This window comes from Xiphophorus hellerii, chromosome 3, assembly GCF_003331165.1.
Source record: "Xiphophorus hellerii strain 12219 chromosome 3, Xiphophorus_hellerii-4.1, whole genome shotgun sequence".
Classification (NCBI taxonomy): domain Eukaryota; kingdom Metazoa; phylum Chordata; class Actinopteri; order Cyprinodontiformes; family Poeciliidae; genus Xiphophorus; species Xiphophorus hellerii.
Window position 1 is genome coordinate 30,330,456 of NC_045674.1, and position 22,584 is coordinate 30,353,039.

Sequence of the window (22,584 nt, forward strand, 5' to 3'; positions counted from 1 at the left end):
AGCAGCAGGAGAAAACTCCGAAGCAAAAACCTCTGGCTGATGAATTGGCTGCTAGACATCAGTACAAACAGACAAAGAAGGCTGAAATGGACAGGAATGAAAGGCAAGGAGTTCTTCCTGGATATCGAGGTGAGGAAATTGGAGCCAGGAGACAGAAGAAGGAGGTTCAGCAGAAGCTGCAGGACAACGTTAGTGAGCAAGGAAGAACTGTTCTTTATCAATCGGTTGTTCCAGATAATGACAGTGACTGTGACATTGATGACAAGGACAGGAGTCGTGAAATACGTCAAAAAATAGTGTACAACCAACTGTCCCTTATAAAGAAGAAAGAAGACGCGAAAAGGACAATTATGGAAGACAGGTCATTGAAAGAAATGAAACATCGGGAAGCTGCAGAGCAGAAGCTTGAAAAACTGGCGAAAGAGAAAAAAGCTGCAGTTACCAAGTCTCTGACCGACTCGTGGGATTACCAAATACGACGTAAACAGCAGGAGAAGAAGGAACTTCGTGAGGCTGAGAGGAAAGACATGTTATCCTTAATTGAGTTAGAGAGAGTGTGTGGAGGTGAAAGTATTAAAAGTATCCATCTTGAGAAACGCAAACAGCCTGTTTATGACGACGTTAAGGAGACACTGCCAGCAGCAAGACCAGAGAGAAGTTGCTCCAAGTCCTGTGAGGGAAGAACGACGTATTCTGATAAACATGATGAAGGAAAAACCAGCAAGGTTTGCAGACCTTCAGTGAGCCGTCAGAAAGTTACCAATACTGTCAAACTTCCCTCACTAAACTCCAAATCTGTGCACTTCTCTGAGAATTGCCAACAGAGTTCTAAAAGTGGAAAATTCCCATCCAAGGAAGTTTGGGATGCCGCTCTTAGGCTGCCGGCCACATGAACCGACAAGCAGAAGAAGATGGATGGATAGATGGACGGATGGATGGACGGACGGATGGACGGACGGATGGATGGATGGACGGACGGACGGATGGATGGATGGACGGACGGATGGATGGATGGACGGACGGATGGCTCTTCAAACCAGTCTTTCCTTTTCTCTTCAGCCTGTCTGTGAAAACAGCGGCTTTCACTTATCATTTACAAAACATCTTTGTAATATTTTCCGTTAGCAACGTCAGACATATGAGGCCTTAGCTTTGAAGGTAGCATAAGTCATTTTAACAAAAGGTTTTCTCTGGGTGCTCCAGTTTCCCTACAAAAACAATAGACAGATAGACAGATATTGTCTGTAATTTTCTTTATTAGTAAAATTAAGTAATCCTACTTCAAATGTAAGTTTTCTCTGGGTGCTCCAGTTTCTCTAAAAACACAAGTGACAGACAGACAGACAGACAGACAGACATTGTAATTTGCTCTCTTAGTAAAATCACCTAATCTTGCTTTAAACTAAAGTTTTCTCCGGGAGCTCCGGTTTCTCTACAGACACAAATGACAGACATACAGACAAACAGATAGATATTGTCTGTAATTTTGTCTATTAGTTAAATAATTCTAAGTTCTCTCCGGGTCTCTACAAACATGATGCTATGTAGGTTAGCTAGCTAAAATAGATAGGTCTATCAATAGGTAGGCAGGTAGAAACATAGATCTATCAGTAACACTTTATTTGACAGGCTGTGCATAAGACTGACATGACATCATAAACATGACATCACATCTGTCATGAACATGAAGGAGTCTTTATGAATGTTCATGACTGTTGTCATGAAGTGTCATTCGGTAAATAATGACACTTTTAATGCAAAGCTGCATTAAAAGTGCCAACTTCGCATTATTTTGAAAATAAAGTCACTTTAATGCAAGGTTGGCACTTTTAATGGACTTTCACTGCAACTTTTAGAACAACTTTGCATTAAAAGTGTCATAATAATAACATTAAAAGACAAGGACAGAACTGTATTGAATTGGAGTTATATATAAGTGTCATTATTATGACACTTTTAATGTCATAATTAAAAGTGTGAGGCCTTTTAATTAAGACAATTAAAATTAAAAGGCCTCACACCTTATATACAGTACAGACCAAAAGTTTGGACACACTTTCTCATTGAATTCAATGAGAAGGTGTGTCCAAACTTTTGGTCTGAACTGTACTGTATATTAAGTTATATATTAATATTACATATATATATTGAATTGGAAAGAGTGATATATATATATGTATAATGATGACATTAAAAGTCATTATTATGACCCTTTTAATGTCATAATTAAAAGTATGAGGCTTTTTAATTATGACAAATAAAATTAAAAGGCCTTACAACCTTATATATTAATTATGTATGTATGTATATCACTCTTTCCAATTCAATATATACTGTATATGTATATAACGATAACCCTTTTAATGTCATAATTAAAAGTATGAGGCTTTATAATTATGACACTTAAAATTAAAAGGCCTTACAACCTTATATATATTAAGTTATATATTAATGTTATATATATATAACATAGGGTATACAGTACAGACCAAAAGTTTGGACACACCTTCTAATTCAATGGGTTTTCTTTATTTTCATGACTATTTATAAGGCAAGAAATCCCACTTATTAACCTGACAGGGCAGGTTGACCTATGAAGTGAAAACCATTTCAGGTGACTACCTGTTGAAGCTCATCAAGAAATGCAGAGTGTGTGCAAAGCAGTAATCACAGCAAAAGGTTGCTACTTTGAAGAAACTAGAATATAAGGGGTATTTTCAGTTGTTTTACACTTTTTTGTTTAGTGCATATTTCCACATGTGTTATTCATAGTTTTGATGCCTTCAGTGTGAATCTACAATGTCAATAGTCATGAAAATAAAGGAAACTCATTGAATTAAAAGGTGTCCAAACTTTTGGTCTGTACTGTATCTACTGTACATAAACACATATCACTCTTTCCAATTCAACACAGACTTGAGTGAAAAGAGGCGCATTATAAGCTGAACAACTTCAGAGAGGATTTATATTGTGTACATCAAAAGACAAAAAACAAATTGTCCGTTGTGGCTCAGTGTGCTGCTGTATATCAGAACCTAAAGAACCAGAAATCAGCGTCTCTTCATCTTCAATCATCTCCAGATGCTGACATGGTACAGAACATTTAGTTATGATTGATTAAGTTTCTTATTGTGATTTTAGTTCACTATTGTGGTTAAATTCTTTGCTTAGGATGTTGAGTTTGGATGATATTTAATAAATAATAGCAATAGCCAAAATAAGTGGCCATTTAAAGAACAAATCATACTAATAGATTAACAGTAAATACATAAATATTTCCTACATTACCTTACTTTCTGTGTTTTATTCAGAAGTGTTGATATATTTTATGAATAATTGTTCAGTGATCACTTAATGTATTATTTCACTAATATTGTATTAATGTGGTTTTCCAGTTTGGATAATCTGACTTCCTATCAATGAAGAAAAATCATGCTAAGCAAAAATGCACCAGACCTGCAAGCCAGGAGCGGTTCTGAATAAATTATACTAAATAAATGTCTTTTCTAAATATTCAATGGTAGATATTTTATAAATCTTCACAATTTTATTTTAACAATGAATTAATAATTGTAATACTGCACTTAAAAGTTTTAGCTGTTGCATGGTGATAGGATCACACTTTCCATCTGCTAGATCAGGATCTGCAACCTGAATCTTCGGAGACACAAGCGTCTCTTTGGTTCACAATATTAAATGAGGAAATATTGCTCTGTTTGTGTTTAACTCTTTAAGTGTCTCCGTTTTAAGAAAAAATTAAAACAGACTATATGGGCCCCTCTGGTAAATTTGTTGTAGAAACAGCCTCCAAAGAAAACAGTAAAGACCATTATTTGTATTTTTTAACCAGCTAAAAGAGGCCAGACTTGTATCATCAGCACCTTTATTCAGATGACAATTTGCAATGCAAAATATTATGCTTAGTGATTTATTGCAATGGGCAATTTTAAATGGCAATGCAGTACTTAATTTAGAATGATTTTTATATTTATGAATGGGCATTCATAAATATATTGGACAGTAATGGCTTTATTTATTTGAAGAGTATTTTGTACTTCAGTACAAAATGTGTGTGGGCAAAATATTTGGATAAATAATGGGTTAGTCTGATCCTGGTCCTTAGCCTTGTTAATTACTCTTATTGGTCTTTTTTCAAGTTTGATTAGTGACTGGTGTGTTGTTTTGTAATTAATTTCCCAGACCTCTCTGGAGTCACTTAAATATGATATATTTCTTTTGTATATGTTTAGATAATTAATTTTAAGTCCTCAAAAAGCATGGTTCTGACATTGAACAGGACTTAGAGGCAAGACAGCCAAGTCCACGTCCAAGGACAGAGCGAAGGAGACCACAGACTTTGACATATTTTGCACTTGGAGAACCAAGTTCCACAGACAGAACAGTAGCCACTAAATGTGTAAATGTACAAGGTTACTGGCAGCCTTGGTAAAATAAAAATAAAAAAAGCTAAACTGATTACATCAATGCTGCAGTGCACAGGCCAATAAAGTTGGTTCCTTCCGCTACGTGACTCTAAAGGTGAACAGCAACCGGAGTCATCCGGACTACACCTGCCTCTATAACTTTATAGTGCATGGACAACTTGCCAAATGACGAGGACAAGGAGGAAATGGATAAAAGATATGAAAGTGAAAAAATGTTTTTTTCCCCCTATGATACATTTCTTTTGTATATGTTTAGATAATTAATTTTAAGTCCTCAAAAAACGTGGTTCTGACATTGAACAGTCCTTAGAGGCAAGACAGCCAAGTCCACGCCCAAGGACAGAGCGAAGGAGACCACAGACTTTGACATATTTTGCACTTGGAGAACCAAGTTCCACAGACAGAACAGTAGCCACTAAATGTGTAAATGGGGTCATCTGGACTACGTCTGGTTTTTTTCCTCCTCTGATATATTTCTTTTGTATATGGACAAAAAAACCTCTAGTTCCTATAGGAATTCATCCATTTGAAGAGTTAGACGTCGGATATATTACTTCAAGAATCACCTGTTTTTTTCCGCTTTGATATATTTTATTGTATATGTTTAGATAATTAATTTTAAGTCCTCACAAAAACCTGATACACCAGTCAACCATAAGTAGAATAGAATAGAATAGAATTCAACTTTATTGTCATTGCACTGTCACAAGTACAAGCAACGAGATGTAGTTTGCATCTATCCAGAAGTGCTCTACGAGATATAATATTTATTTACAGATGTACAAGACTATGTATGTATGGACTATAAGGGGTTATAGCAAAGAGATATAGATATTGCGTATAAATATAAATATGGGAGCTATATGCACAGATTGTACAGAATATACAAGAATGTTAGGGAATGGATTATATATCTATATAATATAATACAAGATAAATAATGGCAGATAAATTTACAGGTTGTATGTGTGTGTGAAGAAAACAGTCCGTGATGTGTGTGTGTGTGAGGATAGTCCATGTTCTGACAAACTGCCAGCAAGCCACTCCCCTCTGCTGCATCTTTCTTCTCTGCTGGAGTGATGAGAACCAGGTGGATTCAATCTCCTACCAATCAGAGTGTAGGTACTTAAGGGATGTCTGACACCTGAGTGAAGTTGGTGCCACAGCATGAAAGCAAACAATCCTGGTAGCATGTAAATTGAAACTTTGCAAAAGTTTCTAAAAAACTGTGAAGGACAGCCGGTAAGCTTGCAATACTGTTGCTCATAAACATGGACTTGGATTGATTGTTTGAGAGTTAATATTATTGAAAAGAAAAAAGAAAAAAAAGACAATACACTTGGTGTTTATTGGTTGAAGTAGGAAAGTGAAAAAAAAAATGTTGGTTAGGATGTTTAACTATGAAATTAAATGTTGTTAAATATGCCAATTTATTTATTGGCGTTGAATTTTATTATAAAACATTTGCTATTTATTATACTTCAGGATTAAATGGTTTAAAGGGGTGGAAATGTATCTTAATTTCACAATGTATTTATCTTGTTAATTTCAGATTGTAATAGATGTGTTTCTGTTTGTTTTGAGGTTTTTCATCTATGTGGTTGGACTACAAAAATTATGAAAATAAAGATGGACTAACCAAGATGAAGACTCCTTGAGTGAAATCCAGTTATGTTTCACAGTAGAGACCTATCCTTTTCTAGTGGGGATCGCACAGTAAATGAAACCTAACAGAACTACAGTTTTGTACCACAACAAGCTGGCAATGAAGAGTTTGTTGGTATGTACTGTGTTATTGTTGTATGAGAGGATAGGGGAGTACAGTCCTTATAATTTATGTTTTATGTCAGGAGGCGTTCAAAAGCGTGACAGCTGTGGGAAAGAAGCTGTTCCGGTGCCTGGTGGTTCTGGTCCGTAGGCTTCTGTAGCGCCTCCCAGAGGGCAGGAGGGAAAAGAGTGTGTGCTGGGCGAGTGGAGTCTTTTGTGATTTTCCCGGCCCTTTTCAAACAACGCTTCCTGTAGATGTCCTTGATGGCAGCTTTATTTGTGGTTTCTTCTTTACAGGTAATGTCTGTTGCAAAGCTACTTTTCTTGAGGCCATCTCCTTTTACACTTTTGATCTGTGTCTTTCTTTTTTTCTCTTTTTTCTGCTGGTTCAGAGGGGTTTATATTTCCAAACAATGGATCTGTCACCAGCCAAGCTTGTCAATAAAACTCACCAAGTCTGTGAATTTGGCTCTTTTTTTAAAAAACGTTTTTCTTGTAGTTCAAATGCGTGTGCTCTCAATTTTTCTCGAATCTTATATGGGAGTTTGGATGTCAAAATCCTTATGTTGACATTATTGTCCATCTCATCCAAGTAGTCAATGTCTTCCATAGCATTGCAACAACTTGTGAGGAAAAGAGAAAAAGAACTATAGAAATAACTTTCCATCTTCAGGCTTAACTTGAGGCCACTGTAAGGCCTTGTCCATATAAGCTGAAGCAATCTGAATCTCATTTCCATATTGGATTTGTAGCAGCTTCAATGCTTCCTGAAGACCTCTGTGTGGTTGCATGTGTTGACAACTCCTAACAATATCTCTGACTTCACCTCTTGTATATTGTTCTAAATAGTGCCGTTTATCAGCAGGATTCTCAGTCCTTGTTTCAATAGCGTGATTGAAAGCTCTCATGAAGGAACGGAAATGCAATGGATCACCGTACAAAATAGGAACATCAACTGGAGGCATTTGAGAAAGTAGTAGTTGTTTAACAAGAAATTCAGTGATGTCATTCTGTTTTTGCATTGCTGCTGCTCTTAAAAAGAAGCAGTTGTTGGAATTAGAGGAGGCTGAATTAAAAGCTAAGAAAGAACAGTTAGATGTTGAAACTGCCATAGCAGAAGCGACTGCCAAGATAAAGGTTTATGAAGACTATGAAGCTCCAGTTAGCAGAGATGGAGCATTTGAAAGCAAAATCTTCACACACAAACAATAAGGTGAAAACATGCATCATTCCCTCATGCCAAAAGATTTGCAACAACAATCAACTTGTTGTGATGCTGTTTTCCGGTCAACCCAACATGTCACTGATTTTTCCCTCATCTGAACCGTTACATGGAAACACACAGCAGAGTAATAATATGGAGGAACTTTGCCTGTTTAAGAGCAGCAGCCTTCGCAAGAAGTGCAGCTCTTTTCGCTTCCTCCTTCAAGCGAGCTGAGGATGCAGATGATGTGGAAGACGAAGCACAGGAACGGCCACTAAATGACTTTACTTTAGATCCAGTCCCTTTTGATCTTTTCTTTGACACAGAAGCAATAGACACACTGTCCATAGGACTCACTTCTACATCTAACTGATGGTCATCTGTGGTTTTCCTTTTGTTCTTTAATCCATGTTTCTGTTTTTTTCCAAAATAGACTTAAAATGATCATATTTTGGCTGAAACCAATATTCTTGGTCAACATGTTGTTCATCTTCATGAAGAATTTCCAAAACTGACTCATTGGATTTACTAAACTCTTCAAGAAGTGTCTGAAATAATGGTAAATGCTCTTCTTTGATCTGGATCAAACTTCCATCATTTTGCAGTAAGCTTTCAATCTCCTTAGATTTAGTTGTCAGCTGTCCAAGTTTGTATCTTCTTACCTTGATCAGTTCATGGGGTTTAGAATCCAGAGCGTTTTCTGTGGGCTTTGGCGCCCTCTTTTGGTCATCTTCGGTTACTACAGTGTTTAAGTCTGAGTTGTCCGCCATTATGACCTTCGTATGTTTTAAAGATCGTTATCACGTTGCACTTCGGCTTCAATAAACACATAAAGTCATCTTTATTTTCAAATGATAAGAACAGTTTTTGACTTATGTAGTGGCTGCTTATTCGTTCTGGTGTAAAGCCACTATAATGTTCAACCAGCTCCGTTTTCTTTCTTTGTTGACGTTTGTTAGCTTAGCTCTTAGCTGACGCGTTTCTGTCCGACGATGTGCATTAAAAAAGTACTTCAGAGTCCACACAAAGTCTGATGAAGGACGAACTTTACTTTTCTTCGAGCAGACATTACATAAGAATTCTTCAATCTTGTACAGCATTCCACATTTTAACGGTCAAAAACTGTAGAGCTTAGTTGACCAAACCACATTCAATTTTCTTTTCTGAACGAAGTGACGCAGCACTTTTCATATATTTTCAATTATGTCCTTTAGGTGGCGCTTTTCTACAAAAGAAACATACATACAAAATAAAACCTTATTGCTAAGAAAATATTCAAATATGCAAAAAGCATACACAACAACAAACAATGTTCAAACTGACCTTTTTGGCTCTTACAATAAAGCTAAATTTATGTAGAAGGCAGTTAGAGTTCAAGCCTCTTTCAAAAGTCCTGCAGATTTTGTGGCAATAGATACTTTTGATTATAAGTAGTGAAGGAAAAAATGGCTGTTAATACTGTAAAGGTTTTTGAACCCTTCACTTGAGACGCATGCAAAATAAAAATTATATATAAGATTTTGTGACATATCAGATTTTTTATTTTTTTGTTAATTTAGCATAATCTTTTCAAATTATTTTGGGACCAGTGAAAACTGGATCTCTACAGTTGAACGAAGACCTGCAAGTTCATCCACGATGCCATTATCAGGATTCCTCTGCCATCTAGAGTTTCACTTGTGCATTACAAGTTAATTCGTGTGAGCTTTATTGATTCATGAAAAATACGCTTTTGTCTTGAAGTTGAAATGAGTCTTATTTTAAAATACATACATTTGAAAAAAAATGTTTACATAAACTATATAAGGAGATAAATAACCAGTTCTCTATAAAACAAATAAACAAAAAAAAATACAAAAGTGTATTCAATTGGGCATTTATTGTGATTGGGCCTTATGCTGTTATATTGATATTCATACTGATATTTCATAGACTTTGAACTGTATATGAAATGCAGTAGTTAATTTAGAATGATTTTTATATTTATCAATGGGCATTCATAAATATATTGGACAGTAATGGCTTTATTTATTTGAGGAGTATTTTGTACTTCAGTACAAAATGTATGTGGGCAAAATATTTGGATAAATAATGGGTTAGTCTGATCCTGGTTTTCCTGCAAGGAAAGGTTCTCTCAGGGGGCAATAATAAAGTGATACGATAGGATTTATTCTTGTAATCATAACTTACCTTAGGAAGGAACGTTTTACTCTGATTTAATGTCAAACACTCGATGCATTTCCATCATAAATGTGCGCTAAACTTTGTTGATACTCCACTAATGTCAATTAAAAAAAAAAAAAAAACAACTAAAATCGCACGTGAATAAGTTCACACTACCACTTCCTGTCGTCTTCTTCGTCTTTTCCGCCAGGAGTAAAATCCCATTGTTGATCACATGACATGGTGTGATGCGAAAACAAGTGTTTCCATTGCAATTTTGTGGACCATAAAAATTTCGCACAATTTCTTTTTTACTCAAAAAATGTGTTTTTTGCTCCCCAAACCCCCAACCCCTGAATTGCCATATTTCCATTAAGCAAATTTATTTTCATAATTCCAATATGCGCAGTTACATGGTCAATGGAAATGTAGCTGGTGAGAAACAACGGTTTTGTATATTGTGTATGGAAACATCTGGTCTCAACATGACTTTGAGTAAAAACATTGTTTAATGTCACCTCTAACTAATCAATACTAACAACTGGATAGTTTTTGTAGTCACACAACAAAAGGGTGTAATAGGAACTCAGACAGGAACTCCTTATGCAGTTTAAGCATGTAGATGTGTATGGTGGTGAGGAATGGGTTGAATCACGGACCCCTCTTAACAACAGATTGCACAACGGCTCCATGTTAACCTCCTACAGGTCCAGCTCTTTTTCTTTTTTCCAAAAGTGCTCCTAGAAGCAGTACTTTTTATATGTACACATCTAGGACTCATATAGATGAGCCTATCTAGAGCTCCTTCTATATGAGTCCTAAATATAGATGAGTCCACTTAGTACACACTATGGGTCCTAAATGGATTCATATAAATGAGTCCATTTACGACTCATCTATACAAGTCCTAGATGTGTTCTTGTTAACCACTTGAGAAACAGTTAAGACGTACTCTGAAAATATTTATAAAAAAATGTGTGCAGTAAGTTTGACAAATTTCAGTTTATTTGCAAAATATAAATAGCAGAAAAAGTTTTTACATATAAAGATTCTAACATACAAAATGAATGTCAAAGCAACATCATTCCTTTAGTTCATTTCAGTTCAGTGTTCTTGTGGACCCGCTGGTTCTGTTGACCATCAGCTGGGCCTGGCTTTGTGTTTGTAGAACCTTCCCTGTGGTCCATGTGCAACACGAGGCATTAGGTAGGCGAACATTCTGCCTGCTGGTCAGAGTACAGAACGGTATTTACAGGCAAACATCATCCATACGGCGCAGGCATTCTCAGGATACACAAACACTCGAACTCGAACGGCGAGCCTCACATGGTCGCCACGACAACACACAATCTCCTCGCAGAATGGCGACCTGTAAGAAATGGGGACAGAGCTTGAAAACGTACTTCATTAAAGCAAAAGAACCATCAGATGCGCAGAGGTCAGAAGTTCAATCAAGGTTTTTTTTAAGCACATGTTGAAGTATTGCTTTGGAAAAGGTCGGAGGAAACGGCAACATTCAGAATAACTTCCTCAGTTCAATTTAGTTTATGTATATAGCACCAGTTCACAACAAATGTTGTTTCAAGGAACTTTACGAAAACAAAAAAAATTCAGTTACATATACATTCTAAATGATCCCAGTTGTCAAAGTACAGTATGCCCAATTAATTAGTCAAAATAGATTAAACATTTCTAAGGAGACCCAGCAGATTGCATCTTCAATTTCACAAAAATGTTTTTTATGCGTACTTTAGTTTGTGGCTTTTCTGTCCATACTTACCACAAGTATGGACAGAATACTTAAACAAGCATTTTTTAATAGGATTTTTTGTTCATGGAACAAAAAACAAGCAAGCACCATCTAGCAGATACTGAAAATGTTAGCACATTTTTAGTTACTACACTTTCTTGAATTTATAGATTTTTCAACCGTTCTTTTGTAGCGTCATACTAACAGAGTACTTCTACTTTTGCTTTTACAAATATTTCAAACAGGGGAATTAAAAGCCACAAATGTACACTAAAATTAGAATTCGATTAAGTATACCAGTACTAAGGTCTAAGGATCAGACTGTTAATGTAACTGGAACAATGTAGAACCTGAGGCAGGTGGCGAAGGCTCTGCGAGCGTTGCGGTGCAGGAAGTGAATGGGGAAGCCTTTGAAGGTGTGTCCGTCTGGCACGGCCCTCCTCACCGCGTCCTGGAACTCCTCATTGCCGCAGGAGACGCCGGTACAACGCTCCATTTCATAAGCCGATAGGGCTGAGGACAGCAGGTAGGACAGGTGATCGTCCCACACTGTAGCCAGATCGAGGTCCTGGAGGAGAGGAACCGACAAAACAGAAAGGCATTTCTACGTATTCTGCGAATGATTACGTTACCACTACTTGGTCAATTGGTACTGAAGGGGACAGGCTGTTAGAAATTAAAACCCAGAAATCATACTTCTTTGTTCTGCTGTTGAGAAGATAGAGTCTACAGAAATACACAGAAAAGTAGACAGTGGTCTAGATTCGTCAGGAGCTACACGGGACGTAGCTACTGACGAGGAAGAGAAAGTTGGGAAATAAATGGCCCTACGCTGGGAATCAAACTCAGGACAGCTCCGTCAAGGTCTACACCCTCAGCACATGGCACACCACCTCTACCACTAATCCACGACATCACTGCAGCTGCCATTTTTAAAGGGGGAGTATTATGTGTTTTTCAGGCAAATTGTGCACAATCAAGTAACTGTTAACTTCAGTCATTAAAAAAATGCTATGTATATCAACAATGACTTTGCGATTTAATGCCTTGAAATTGGGAATTAAAAACTTCTGCTCTTTCTGAAGCTCCGCCTTCAGGAAGTCATCACAATACTGATACTCTATTAACCCTTCAACAACGTTTTTACCAGCGCTGCTCTGAGAAGCAACTCTAATAATGAGCTCAGCAGATGAGCAGTTCCACCAGGTGTTTGCTAATTGCTGCTGGCTATTCTGAAGGAGCTGATTGAGGGAGCTGCGGGGCAGGGCTGCTCTGTGAGGGAGTAGCGTGGAGATCGCAGGAGCTGCGTCTCGATGGCGGAGCTAGGTCCTCCCAGGCGTTTTGCACAGGTGAATGGTTGCCATGGGAGATCAAAAGATTTCTCAATCTTTCATGAAAGAAGGATTTTTGATGAGGGAATAACATTATAACATAATGTAAAGCTAAAAATAAGACAATTTTCCACAAAACTGCCCCTTTAACTCATCACAGAAACTCCTAGCCCTCAAGCAACAGCACCGTGTTCACCGCTGAGTTTTACCTTCCTGTGTTCCGAGACCAGGAAGCGCATCTCCAGCTCCAAATGGTTGCTGACCTCAGCAGGATCCAGAGATGGAGCACAGAGAGGAGGCAGAGGAGGTAAAGAGGCGATGGAGCCTGGAGCACAGACCGACTTCAGAGCCTCTTCACTCATCGCCTTCCAGCGTGACTGATTCTGGAGGGAAAACAGATGGGAAACATGCTCACACACACACAGCATCCACAGTAGCTTGTTGTCATTTCTCATGGCAACATGACAGAAGTTGCTCACACGCTAAGTGTGAGCAACCCAATGTTTCTCTTAAGGGAACTTTGCGGTTCACAGGGATCCTACCTGGAAGTCAAACACACAAAGCTCCACCGCGTCAGACGGCTGGCAGTTGGCCAGTAAGGTCTGGTGGTTAAAGACGCAGCCCACGGTGCGGTAAGGGGACGACGGTTTGGGTTGGGGCACCAGTGGGGGAGCATCTGGATCAATGGGCCGGTGCAGATACCTGATCGCATACACAGGAGAAGTCAAATTAGTCCCAAAAGAAATAAACATTATTTAGATAAATTATAAAATGACTATTTGTCACATATTTCATTGAACATACATTGTTGAGAAACAGAAATACTCTACTGACAGACACACACACACACACACACACACACACCCACGCTCCTGTTTCACTATGCGTGTGTGGACTTGTGCTGATTTTCATTCATTTCTGTGGACTAACCCTGACCTTTTCCTAACCAACTCAAGTACATAACTAACACTAACCTGAACTCAATTCACAATTTAGTCCTAAATTTAACCTCTAATCCACCAATGATGTTTCCAGATTGTGATGACATGGCAAAATGTCCTCACAACTACAAACGTTCACACTATTTTGGTCATTTGTCAAGAGTAAGTCCCCCCAATGACAGCTATACAAGTACACACATGCAGTTTACTGCACTGATGAACAGTTTTTGAACTTCAAAAAAATATTAAAAATGTGTATTTTCAAATTAGATATACTGTATATCCCTGTACTTATATATGTGAATATGAATATATTTCTATGAGTGCAATGATCAGATCAACTTTAAAAACATTCCTGTTCCAAAAGGTGAATGACCTGTGGCGTGTCTGTGTTTGTAAGGAGGTGAAACTAAATCGTACCTGTGTGCCGTCAGACTCTCCCAGAAAGTGATGCTCCCGTCGGTACCTCGGGTCAGGACCCAGGTGTGTGGACCGCTGTTGACCTTGGTGCCCACACACACATATGCATCCAGCCCGAAGCCCAGCAGGAGGCTGCAGAGCAGAGTAGCGTGGTCCTCACAGTCTCCCTGAGGAAGGACAGAGGGAGCTGGGTAAGGATCTATGGATGGTTTGGAAATCAGAAAGGCAATGAACCTTATTAATGTTTGTAAGACACTAATTAAGGGGAGAGATGCAGGTTACTAGAACTCGGATGTGAAACAACAGATTAACCGTGACGTCTGTGAGAAAAATTAAGCTACTTAGACTGCGACTGGCTGTAGATCGGAACAGAAAAGATGTTTTAACATGCTTGCCTAATTCATCACATTGCTACCGTCCTGTGTTTGGTAAAAAACAACAATATCTTGTTCTCGCTGCACCTTGAGCCTTTCTCAGAAGTGTTGAGCACACAAAAGACCAGCCTGCTGGAGAGGAAACGAGCTCTGTAGTCATCACATTGGCTCTAACAGTAAGCAACTCTAATTTCACTTGTGCACCTTTTCCAGTAAAATGGCCTCGGTCGAGTAGTGGGGGCTGCAGCTTTGGCGTGCCGGCACAAGGCTACGGGCAAGTCAGGATGATAGATGTTCCCCAGAAGTGCTAATATGAACGGTAGCATCCGAACAGGCTGGGGTCTGATGAGGCTAAATTAATTTTCCCTGGAATGAAACTCATAAATCACAGTTGACAAGGGCCACTTTGTGAGAATTGTGCTGTGTCTGTCTTGCCAGCCTCTTCACTGAGGAGAGGGACTGAGCATTTATCCTGAGGCACTCTGGGAAATTCCCCACTATCAAATGCAGCAGCCAGTCAACCCTGCACAAATCTCCCTTCCTCGGAAAGAACGCAATCCGTCCTACTCAGAAACGGGGAACGTGTGAAGGCAGCTGAGCAGAGTTGAAGTGACGCTTTCTGACGTCTGGAACATCATTTTAGCTACAGCAGGACATCTTGTCCCAAGCAACAGCTAAACCTAATCACTAAAGCTATAATGAGGATAAAGTCTATAAATAGTCTTCCAAGTAGGAAGAAATTAAACAGCTATCTACCACTACATGTGTAGATTTATCTGTAATTTAAAGTCATTTTAATGGAAACTCACATGGGGTTTGTGTGCCACTAAAATTGAAGAGGCGGTATTATGTGTTTCCCAGGCACATAGTGTAATTTTATAGCACATTCAAGTAACTATGCTAACTTCAGTTGTCATAAAAATGCTGCATATATAAAATATGACTTAGAAGAAATTTTACTTCGTAATTTAACACCTTGAAATTGGGCCTCTGTCTCTTTAAAAATTCCTGCTCTCAAAGGCAACACTAGGTGCAACCAGGTGTTTTGCACAGCTGACTAGTTGCCATGGGAGATTAAAGGATTTCTCAAACATGCAGGAAAGAATCCAGGCAACACTCCAGGTGTGTTTTTGATGTGGGAATAACATCATAACATGATGTAAAGCTAAAAAAAACAAAAAGTCAATATTACAGAAAACTGCCCCTTTAAACAGCATGCTCCAGATACTGAATAAACTGTATCAACACTGATACAGGGTGAGTCCACTTTGCTGTACATCTTCTTGGAGTGGTTGATGGGATGTAGATAAATGTGAACATCAGATGAGAAAAGTGTCATAATATGTCATATGATTCACTGAAATCTGTCAGCCAATATATACGTAAGCCTGACAATATAATATAAATATCAGGCCTATGTCTAGACTTTGACTAAGTCCTCGCAACCTCTATATTTATTTTTTTGTCAGCATTTCTGTTGTAGATCTCCTGCTGTGTTGAAGAGTAAAGACACAGACTAGACAGTAGAACACTGTGTTCTTCTGATGAGGTTATGGTTGAGAGTTAGCAGGATTCGTTTGTGCTGATTTGCCGTGTTTGTCGGTTATGGACTGTGAGGGATTTACCCCCCCTCAACAGGTGTTGTTGTTTTTTTGTGCTTCCTGTATTGTTGCTTTATTTAATATTTTGTTTTGATCATCCTCTCTTTCCTTTGAGGTCATGTGCTGCCATGGAGGCGCGCCCATGAGCAGTGATGCCTAGGACCTGGTGTTTCCAATTTACCTTACTGGGAAGGTCCATTGTTTGAGAAGGAAGAAAGATGTTTGTTTTATTTTTTGTCTGGTACCAGCTTATTTTTTTTTTTTTGTTAAATTGTTAGTTGTAATTCTGTAAATATTTGTTTAGGAATATTGTTTAGCACAAATGTTTGTTCTTTTGTTTACCTGGAAATGTAATTGTTGTCTCCGCCCCTTAATTAGTCCTGGCCATGCTTTAAAAGCCAGGTGGTTTGAATCAGAGGGGTGGCTCCCTCTTGTTTGGAATGTTTGTCAGTTTGAAGATGGTAGTGTAATGTGCAAAGAACTGATATAAAGAAAAGTTTTAGAGCTCTATAACGGCTGGACTTTGTCTGATTTCGGATCGCAAACCAACATGGACAGACATTCTAGAAAAGTTGTGGCTCATTCAAACACAGCTTTTCATTTTCCTGTCGAGCCTTTCTAACAAGCCGCACTTGTTCAGTCTATTTCCAAACTGAAATTCCAGGAAGGTTGAAGTGGTTGAAAGACGTGCAACAGTAGTCAGAAGTCATTTCCTTCATGAACAATGCTGCTAATCTGAAACTGAGAAATAAAACACTTAGCTGGAAGTTTAGTAGAAGAACCTGTAAATCTGCCACCGTCTTACTCCGATAGTAATTATTGAGCATTACAGTAAGTGCACTGCCATAAACTCACCTTCCCTCTGCACAGGAAAGCCATTAAAGTGCACCACTGCTCCTGCTTGCCCCCTCCTCCCACCACTGGAGCCCTTTCATGGGTCAGCAGGCTGACGAATCGGGTGGCCTGTCGAGGACTCTCCAGCAGCCGTCCGGCCCGGAGGACGCGCACGTAGGAACACACAGGCCTGTTGACACCGTTCTCATCCTGCAGACAGCACAGACTGTTTACTGCTCAAATGAAGGGTGCACCAATTGCAGTTTTCTGGTCGATCGCCAATTACCGACCTTTAAAAAGCCTGACCTGCTGATTACGATTTTTGGCTGAGACCGACTTTTTTGTCTGAAATGTTGCTAAATATAGCAAGAAAGTTGCTGATTTGGAAACAGTGGGGTGGCTGCTGTTAACTGAAAATGTGCAGACATGACCTGGTGGAGTGGTCTGTCAGTTAAAACTCTCTCACTGCAGAGCAAAAGGGGACAGTGGTTGATTTTTAGACCTTTGCCGAGGTAAATAAGATCGGTGGATCAGATCGGTTTCACATGCAAGTATCGGTCGATAACCGATAACCCAAAATCAAGGAAATCGGGCCGGCTTATCGGCTGTGAGTAAAGAAAGAGATTGCACTGTTAATTAAAGATTAACTGAAGAAGAGGGAAGAGTTGAATAAAAAAATCAGACGAACCTGGGCAAAGATCTTGACCAGCTTGGACTGATGGGACGGTCGGATCTCCAGGAACTCTCTCCACCACTGCTTGGCGTATACCAAGAAGAGCCTCTCCTTCTCCGCAGTCCTCTGCCTCTCCAGCGATTGCTAAACGCAGAGAACACAGTGGCATCAGTGCTTCCATTCAGAGCTTTCATGTTTCTTTCTCAGCACCGCATTGATGGTTTTTCCTGGGAGTACTGACTCTGGACAGCAGTAATGGAATTCTGTGGTAATAATTCAACATTTGCTCATTCAGGAAAGAAAAAAAAAAAAACAAGCAGAGGGAAGTTCTCTGGTTAGCGAGAAAGAAAGTTTTAAATGCTAACATCTTCCCTTTTTATGCACATTTTTTGTAAAACAGCTACATGAACCTTCGTAAAAAAAAAAAAGTTTTAAAGGCGGTTTATCTCCAGCAAGGGAGGGAACTATCGGTAACCTTTATTGTTAATGTTTATCGTTAACCTTTAACTCCATGTAGCCGATCCAAAGCCCCTGTTTTCTACATGCCGCTGCTTTTACCTGTGTGACGATGATATCGGTGTTCAAAGTCTCTTGGAGAGGAGGGAAGAGCTCCAGGCTGACAGTCAAAACACCTGCTGGGATTTTACTCTCACTTCCTGGTGACACACAAACATATCACTAAAAAGCTATGTGCTATTGATTTCTAAAGAGAAATACAGACTCCACTCTACGCTCCGTTTATCCATCTAATTTCTAACTACAACACAAATCACAATAAATAAAATGAAACTGAATCCACATGGAGGCATCCGTCTTCCTAAACGTTTGACTGGTGGCGTGAAACTATTCTTCAAGAGGCAAGCAACGTCAGTGAGCGTTACTTTAGAAGATTTAAAGGTTTCGATTTAAGTTCTGCAGAAATGGAGACGTACTTCCTCAACTTTTCCAGAGTGTAAACTACTTAAAACAAAAACACATGTATATTTGTAAAAACAAACTTGCTTTCGATTTCACAACACCTGCCCACAACTGACTCAAGAAACATCAGTCCTTTTGAGCACTCTAAATCCCACAAAGAGTAATGCACTACTACGTATGCAGTTGCCTGCTGTTTTTTTTTCTTCTTAAACAACATGGTTGTGCAGGCTTTACTGAATCTGATTACTGAGCCTAGAAAAAGCTTTCAGCCCCTTGCAGCTTCTACCCTTTATTACTGCTTTTGATCATGATAATCAAAATTAGGCTTTTTTTTCTGAAATCTACAAAATAATGACAATTGGATAAAAGTACATGACTGAGCTAATTCAATAGAGGTCCAGCCAATCGGCGCTAGTAGTGGCAAAATGATAGGAATAGAAACCAGCTGAGTCCAGTGAGCATCTCCAGTGATTTTAGTGTCTGGAGGGTCCACTGGTTAATCAGCATTTCTGGCTGCCATTACAGCATGAAGTCTAAAGAACACTCCAAGTAAATTAGAGAAACGATTATTGAAACAAAGAAGTCAGGGGTGGATACAAAAAAGATCTCTGAGGCCCTTAACAACCACTGGATTCAGTTCAATCCATCAAAGGTTCATCTACTGAATACCAACTTGAAGGAGGTGAATATTTATGCAGTCACTTATTTTATGTTGAATACTTTAATTTGACTTTTGTTTTGTAAAAAATTTAGACTTTTTAATTGACACTGTAATTCTGTCCAGCGCTGCAGCTCCAACTCTCTGACCCAGATATAATCTGATCCTTCCTAACCTCTATGTAGTTTTTTAATGTTCTTAAAAAAAAAAAAAACTATGCTAGCTAAAAATGTCTGAAAATGTCCCAACATTCCATCACAGATTTTTTTTTTGCATGGCTTTAGAGAAAAGATGCAAAGAACAATGCGGCTGCTGTCCGGTGATGCTCACCGACTCCCATCATCTCCACGGCGAAGCACGTCTTGCAGCTGGGCGAGCCGAGGACGATCCTCCAGTCCAGGAAGTAGGACGTGACCAGCGTCGTTTCACCGGAAGTGTCTGTCTTGATCAGCACCAAGTGAACCGCGTCGCACATGGACAGCATGGCGGTTGCATCCACCATCTTACTGCCGTCTCCTGCCGCACCGCAGACAGAAAAAAACAAAACGTCTGGTTACAGAGAAAGATGTCCACAAAGGCGTATTAGAATGACTGTAGATTGTAGAAAAAGACTGAGTAAATTTTTGCCAAAAATATTTAAGAAATGTTGAGATCTATCTGAGTTTCAAAATTTTACAATTTTCGACTTCTGAAACTCTTCTAGAAAATTCTCAAAAATTCAGAGTTTACGATAGCAAATGTTTTACAAATATTTTCTAGAAAAAAGTTTAAAATTTCTGAAATTAATCTCAAAATTTTTTTTTTTCTTTTTCAACTTTTGGAGCTCAGAAATATCCTTGTTTTTTTTCTAGAAAATTCTCAGATTAATGTAAAATTTCGGAGTTTTTTTGTGCTTACATGCCCTAGATGTCTCGTGATTGCATTCTCTTACGCGGTTTCCTCTTACCAAAGCTGTCTCTGTGGATCTCTAGAAGGAAACCCTCTTTCAAGTCGGGTTCACAGGCACAAGGAACCGGTTTGGAGCGGAACCTCTGGTTGCGGAAGTGCAGGTAGAGCATAAACGTGGGACACACCTGACCAGGTAGAGGCTCTGAGTCCTGGAGGTGCTCCAGAAAGGCCTTACCTCCAAGAACTTGAAGATAGAGGTATCGCCTTGATGGATCAAGATTAGCTTAGAGAGAATCAAAACAAATTAGACCGAGGACTTTTATTTCCATTAAGCATTATGAGTGACGTCTCTTACTTTTCTTAAGATGCATACTATCTTGGTCAACATGATGATCAGCAGGCTTGGACGGAGACTCTGCATCAATATTTGGAGCACTTTCCTATCACAAAGAAGTGAGAGACAGTACTTTATTTGTGGCATTTAACATGTCAGAAATGTAAAACAGACATCTTTAAATGTTAACCTCAGTCTGACACAGTCTGCAAAACGGTGGCAAACCTGAGTGAAGTGGAGGTCTCTCATCACATCGTCGATGATGCCCCGGCGTTGGAGAGCGCGTACAAAGTCTCCCTCAGACAGAGGCCGGTGCGCCGAGCCTTCATCGTGTTTTATAGTCTCTGCCAGGACTTCTCGGATTCGCCCATGGACGTCCATCTGACGGGCAGAAAAAAATCAAACTGCTCACCTTTCCATTGTTTCAAACTGAGAAAATGACATTACAGAATTACAGAAGGAAACCAACTGTATAGCAACAATTCTGTAGGAAAGCATAAATTAGAGTTGAGTAAGCAGCATTAGGTGTGTTATCTGGTTACTATGTGTGGGTTTTCCAGGATAGTAGAACACTGTTTCATAAGACAAAAGTGGCAAACTACCTTCAGAACATTGTTCATTTAGTTGTAAAGAAATTCCACAGATCTGAATCTGTGGGCACTTGTGAAAAATCAAGAAAATAAACTGAAGATGAAGAATAAATTAAAATTAGAGATTTGGACTTTAATTGGGTCTTTAAAGTAGCATAAAAACGTCATTAAAGCGCAAATATCTTTTTTTAAAATAACCCTTATCAATAATTCATATAGCCAAATTTAACAATACGACAGATGAAGAAATATGATTAATCATTGAATCTTTTTCTTAAAAATAGGTATCATTTTGCTGTATTTGCAAATTTAATTATTAGGTACACAATCGACAGAAGAGTCATTTGGAGAATGAAATAAACGTCCCTGTCGAAACTGGCCAAGTACAGAATAAAGTTACTGCTTGCAAAACAAAAAAATAAGAGTGACACAGTTAGCTTACCCTGAGGAGATGGTTGTGTATGATCTGTTTCAACTCGGAAGCTTTTTCTGGAGGAAGACACATTATGGCTAATTAGCTTTAGCGGCCAGTCCAGCGAAGATGCGTACACAGCAGATATACACACATATATCCGTTGTTGCTTAAGCTAGATATGATATTTGTAAACACTTGTCAGCTCTGCCTTTTTTGTTTAGACAACCAACTGCCAGTTTTAAACTTAGGCGAAAAAGGAAACTGTAAGACCTCCACATTCATGCCTGACGGCAAAAAAAAAGAACAACATTAAAAAAAGCCTACAAAGTTACATTTAAAAATTAACAAACTAAATACGGAAGTAAAATTAATATCCATATTTTTAATGTAATGCGCATTTTTTAAAAATTCAACAAAATATAGGTTTAACTAAATAAAATGTGTTCAGGTGTCATATCGGTCGCCCCAGGATCCTAACCATTAGCGGCTACCAGAGAAAAGGACCCGCTTCTAATTTGTAGTTCAAAATACTGTTCCTGGTGGAAGTGCTTCCGTGGGTGGAGTTCGAAGTTAAACCAAGCAAAAATAGCTATTTGAAATATTCAAAACGAAACATCTAACATTTACTTGTATTTGTTCTGTGGGGAGAACGATCCCATGTTGCTTTCAACAAAATACACGTTTTATGAACTCTCTACTCTTTAGACTTGATTACATTTTCAATGAACATCTAAGTATTCCAGGACATTTTACTTCCGTGAGGTAAAACTATAATTCATAGACACATTTCTCTTCATGGCCACTAGGGCAGACGAGCTCATATTTATCTGCCACTATAAATAGTGTGCAGAGGAAAGGAAGAACAAACGCTCATTACTGCATGGAAGAATTGCTTCTTACCAGGTCGCCATAACAACCATTAAACGCCAACTACATGCAAATCTCTTGGTTGGAGGTGACGCCACACAAAGCCTGTTCCTATCCAACAATCACACACAAACATGTGAAGTTTGCTTAACTCTTTTGGAACGTTAACTGAAACTGTGGTTTAGTCAAATGAGATTAAGATTGAGCTTTTTAGCAATAGAAACCATACAGGTTTGGCATGGATAATATATGCAAAATCCTAACATGTTTAAGCAGGTGGAGGATGTATGATGCTGTGGGCTGTGCTTCCCTTCCAAATGCACGAGGAATAAAGGCACAGAACAGGCCATTATGAATAATTAGAAATTATTCTAATTTTAAATACATTTATAAATTTCATTTTAAATCTTA

The 22,584-nt window shown here is 38.6% G+C and overlaps 1 protein-coding gene across 1 annotated transcript; it reads right to left on the minus strand.

The window, feature by feature from the left end:
• Positions 1 to 10,562: 10,562 nt before the first annotated feature.
• cep76 (centrosomal protein 76) lies at positions 10,563 to 21,587 on the minus strand. Its single transcript, XM_032559461.1, has 13 exons — positions 21,334 to 21,587; positions 20,527 to 20,682; positions 20,323 to 20,407; positions 20,026 to 20,250; positions 19,410 to 19,595; positions 18,062 to 18,159; positions 17,519 to 17,647; positions 16,852 to 17,040; positions 14,022 to 14,188; positions 13,203 to 13,362; positions 12,870 to 13,043; positions 11,680 to 11,897; positions 10,563 to 10,948 (listed from the first exon to the last, which is right to left on the minus strand). The coding sequence occupies exons 1-13, from the start codon at positions 21,394 to 21,396 to the stop codon at positions 10,810 to 10,812; spliced, it is 1,989 nt and encodes a 662-aa protein (XP_032415352.1). The 5' UTR covers positions 21,397 to 21,587; the 3' UTR covers positions 10,563 to 10,809.
• Between the last annotated feature and the right edge of the window lie 997 nt (positions 21,588 to 22,584).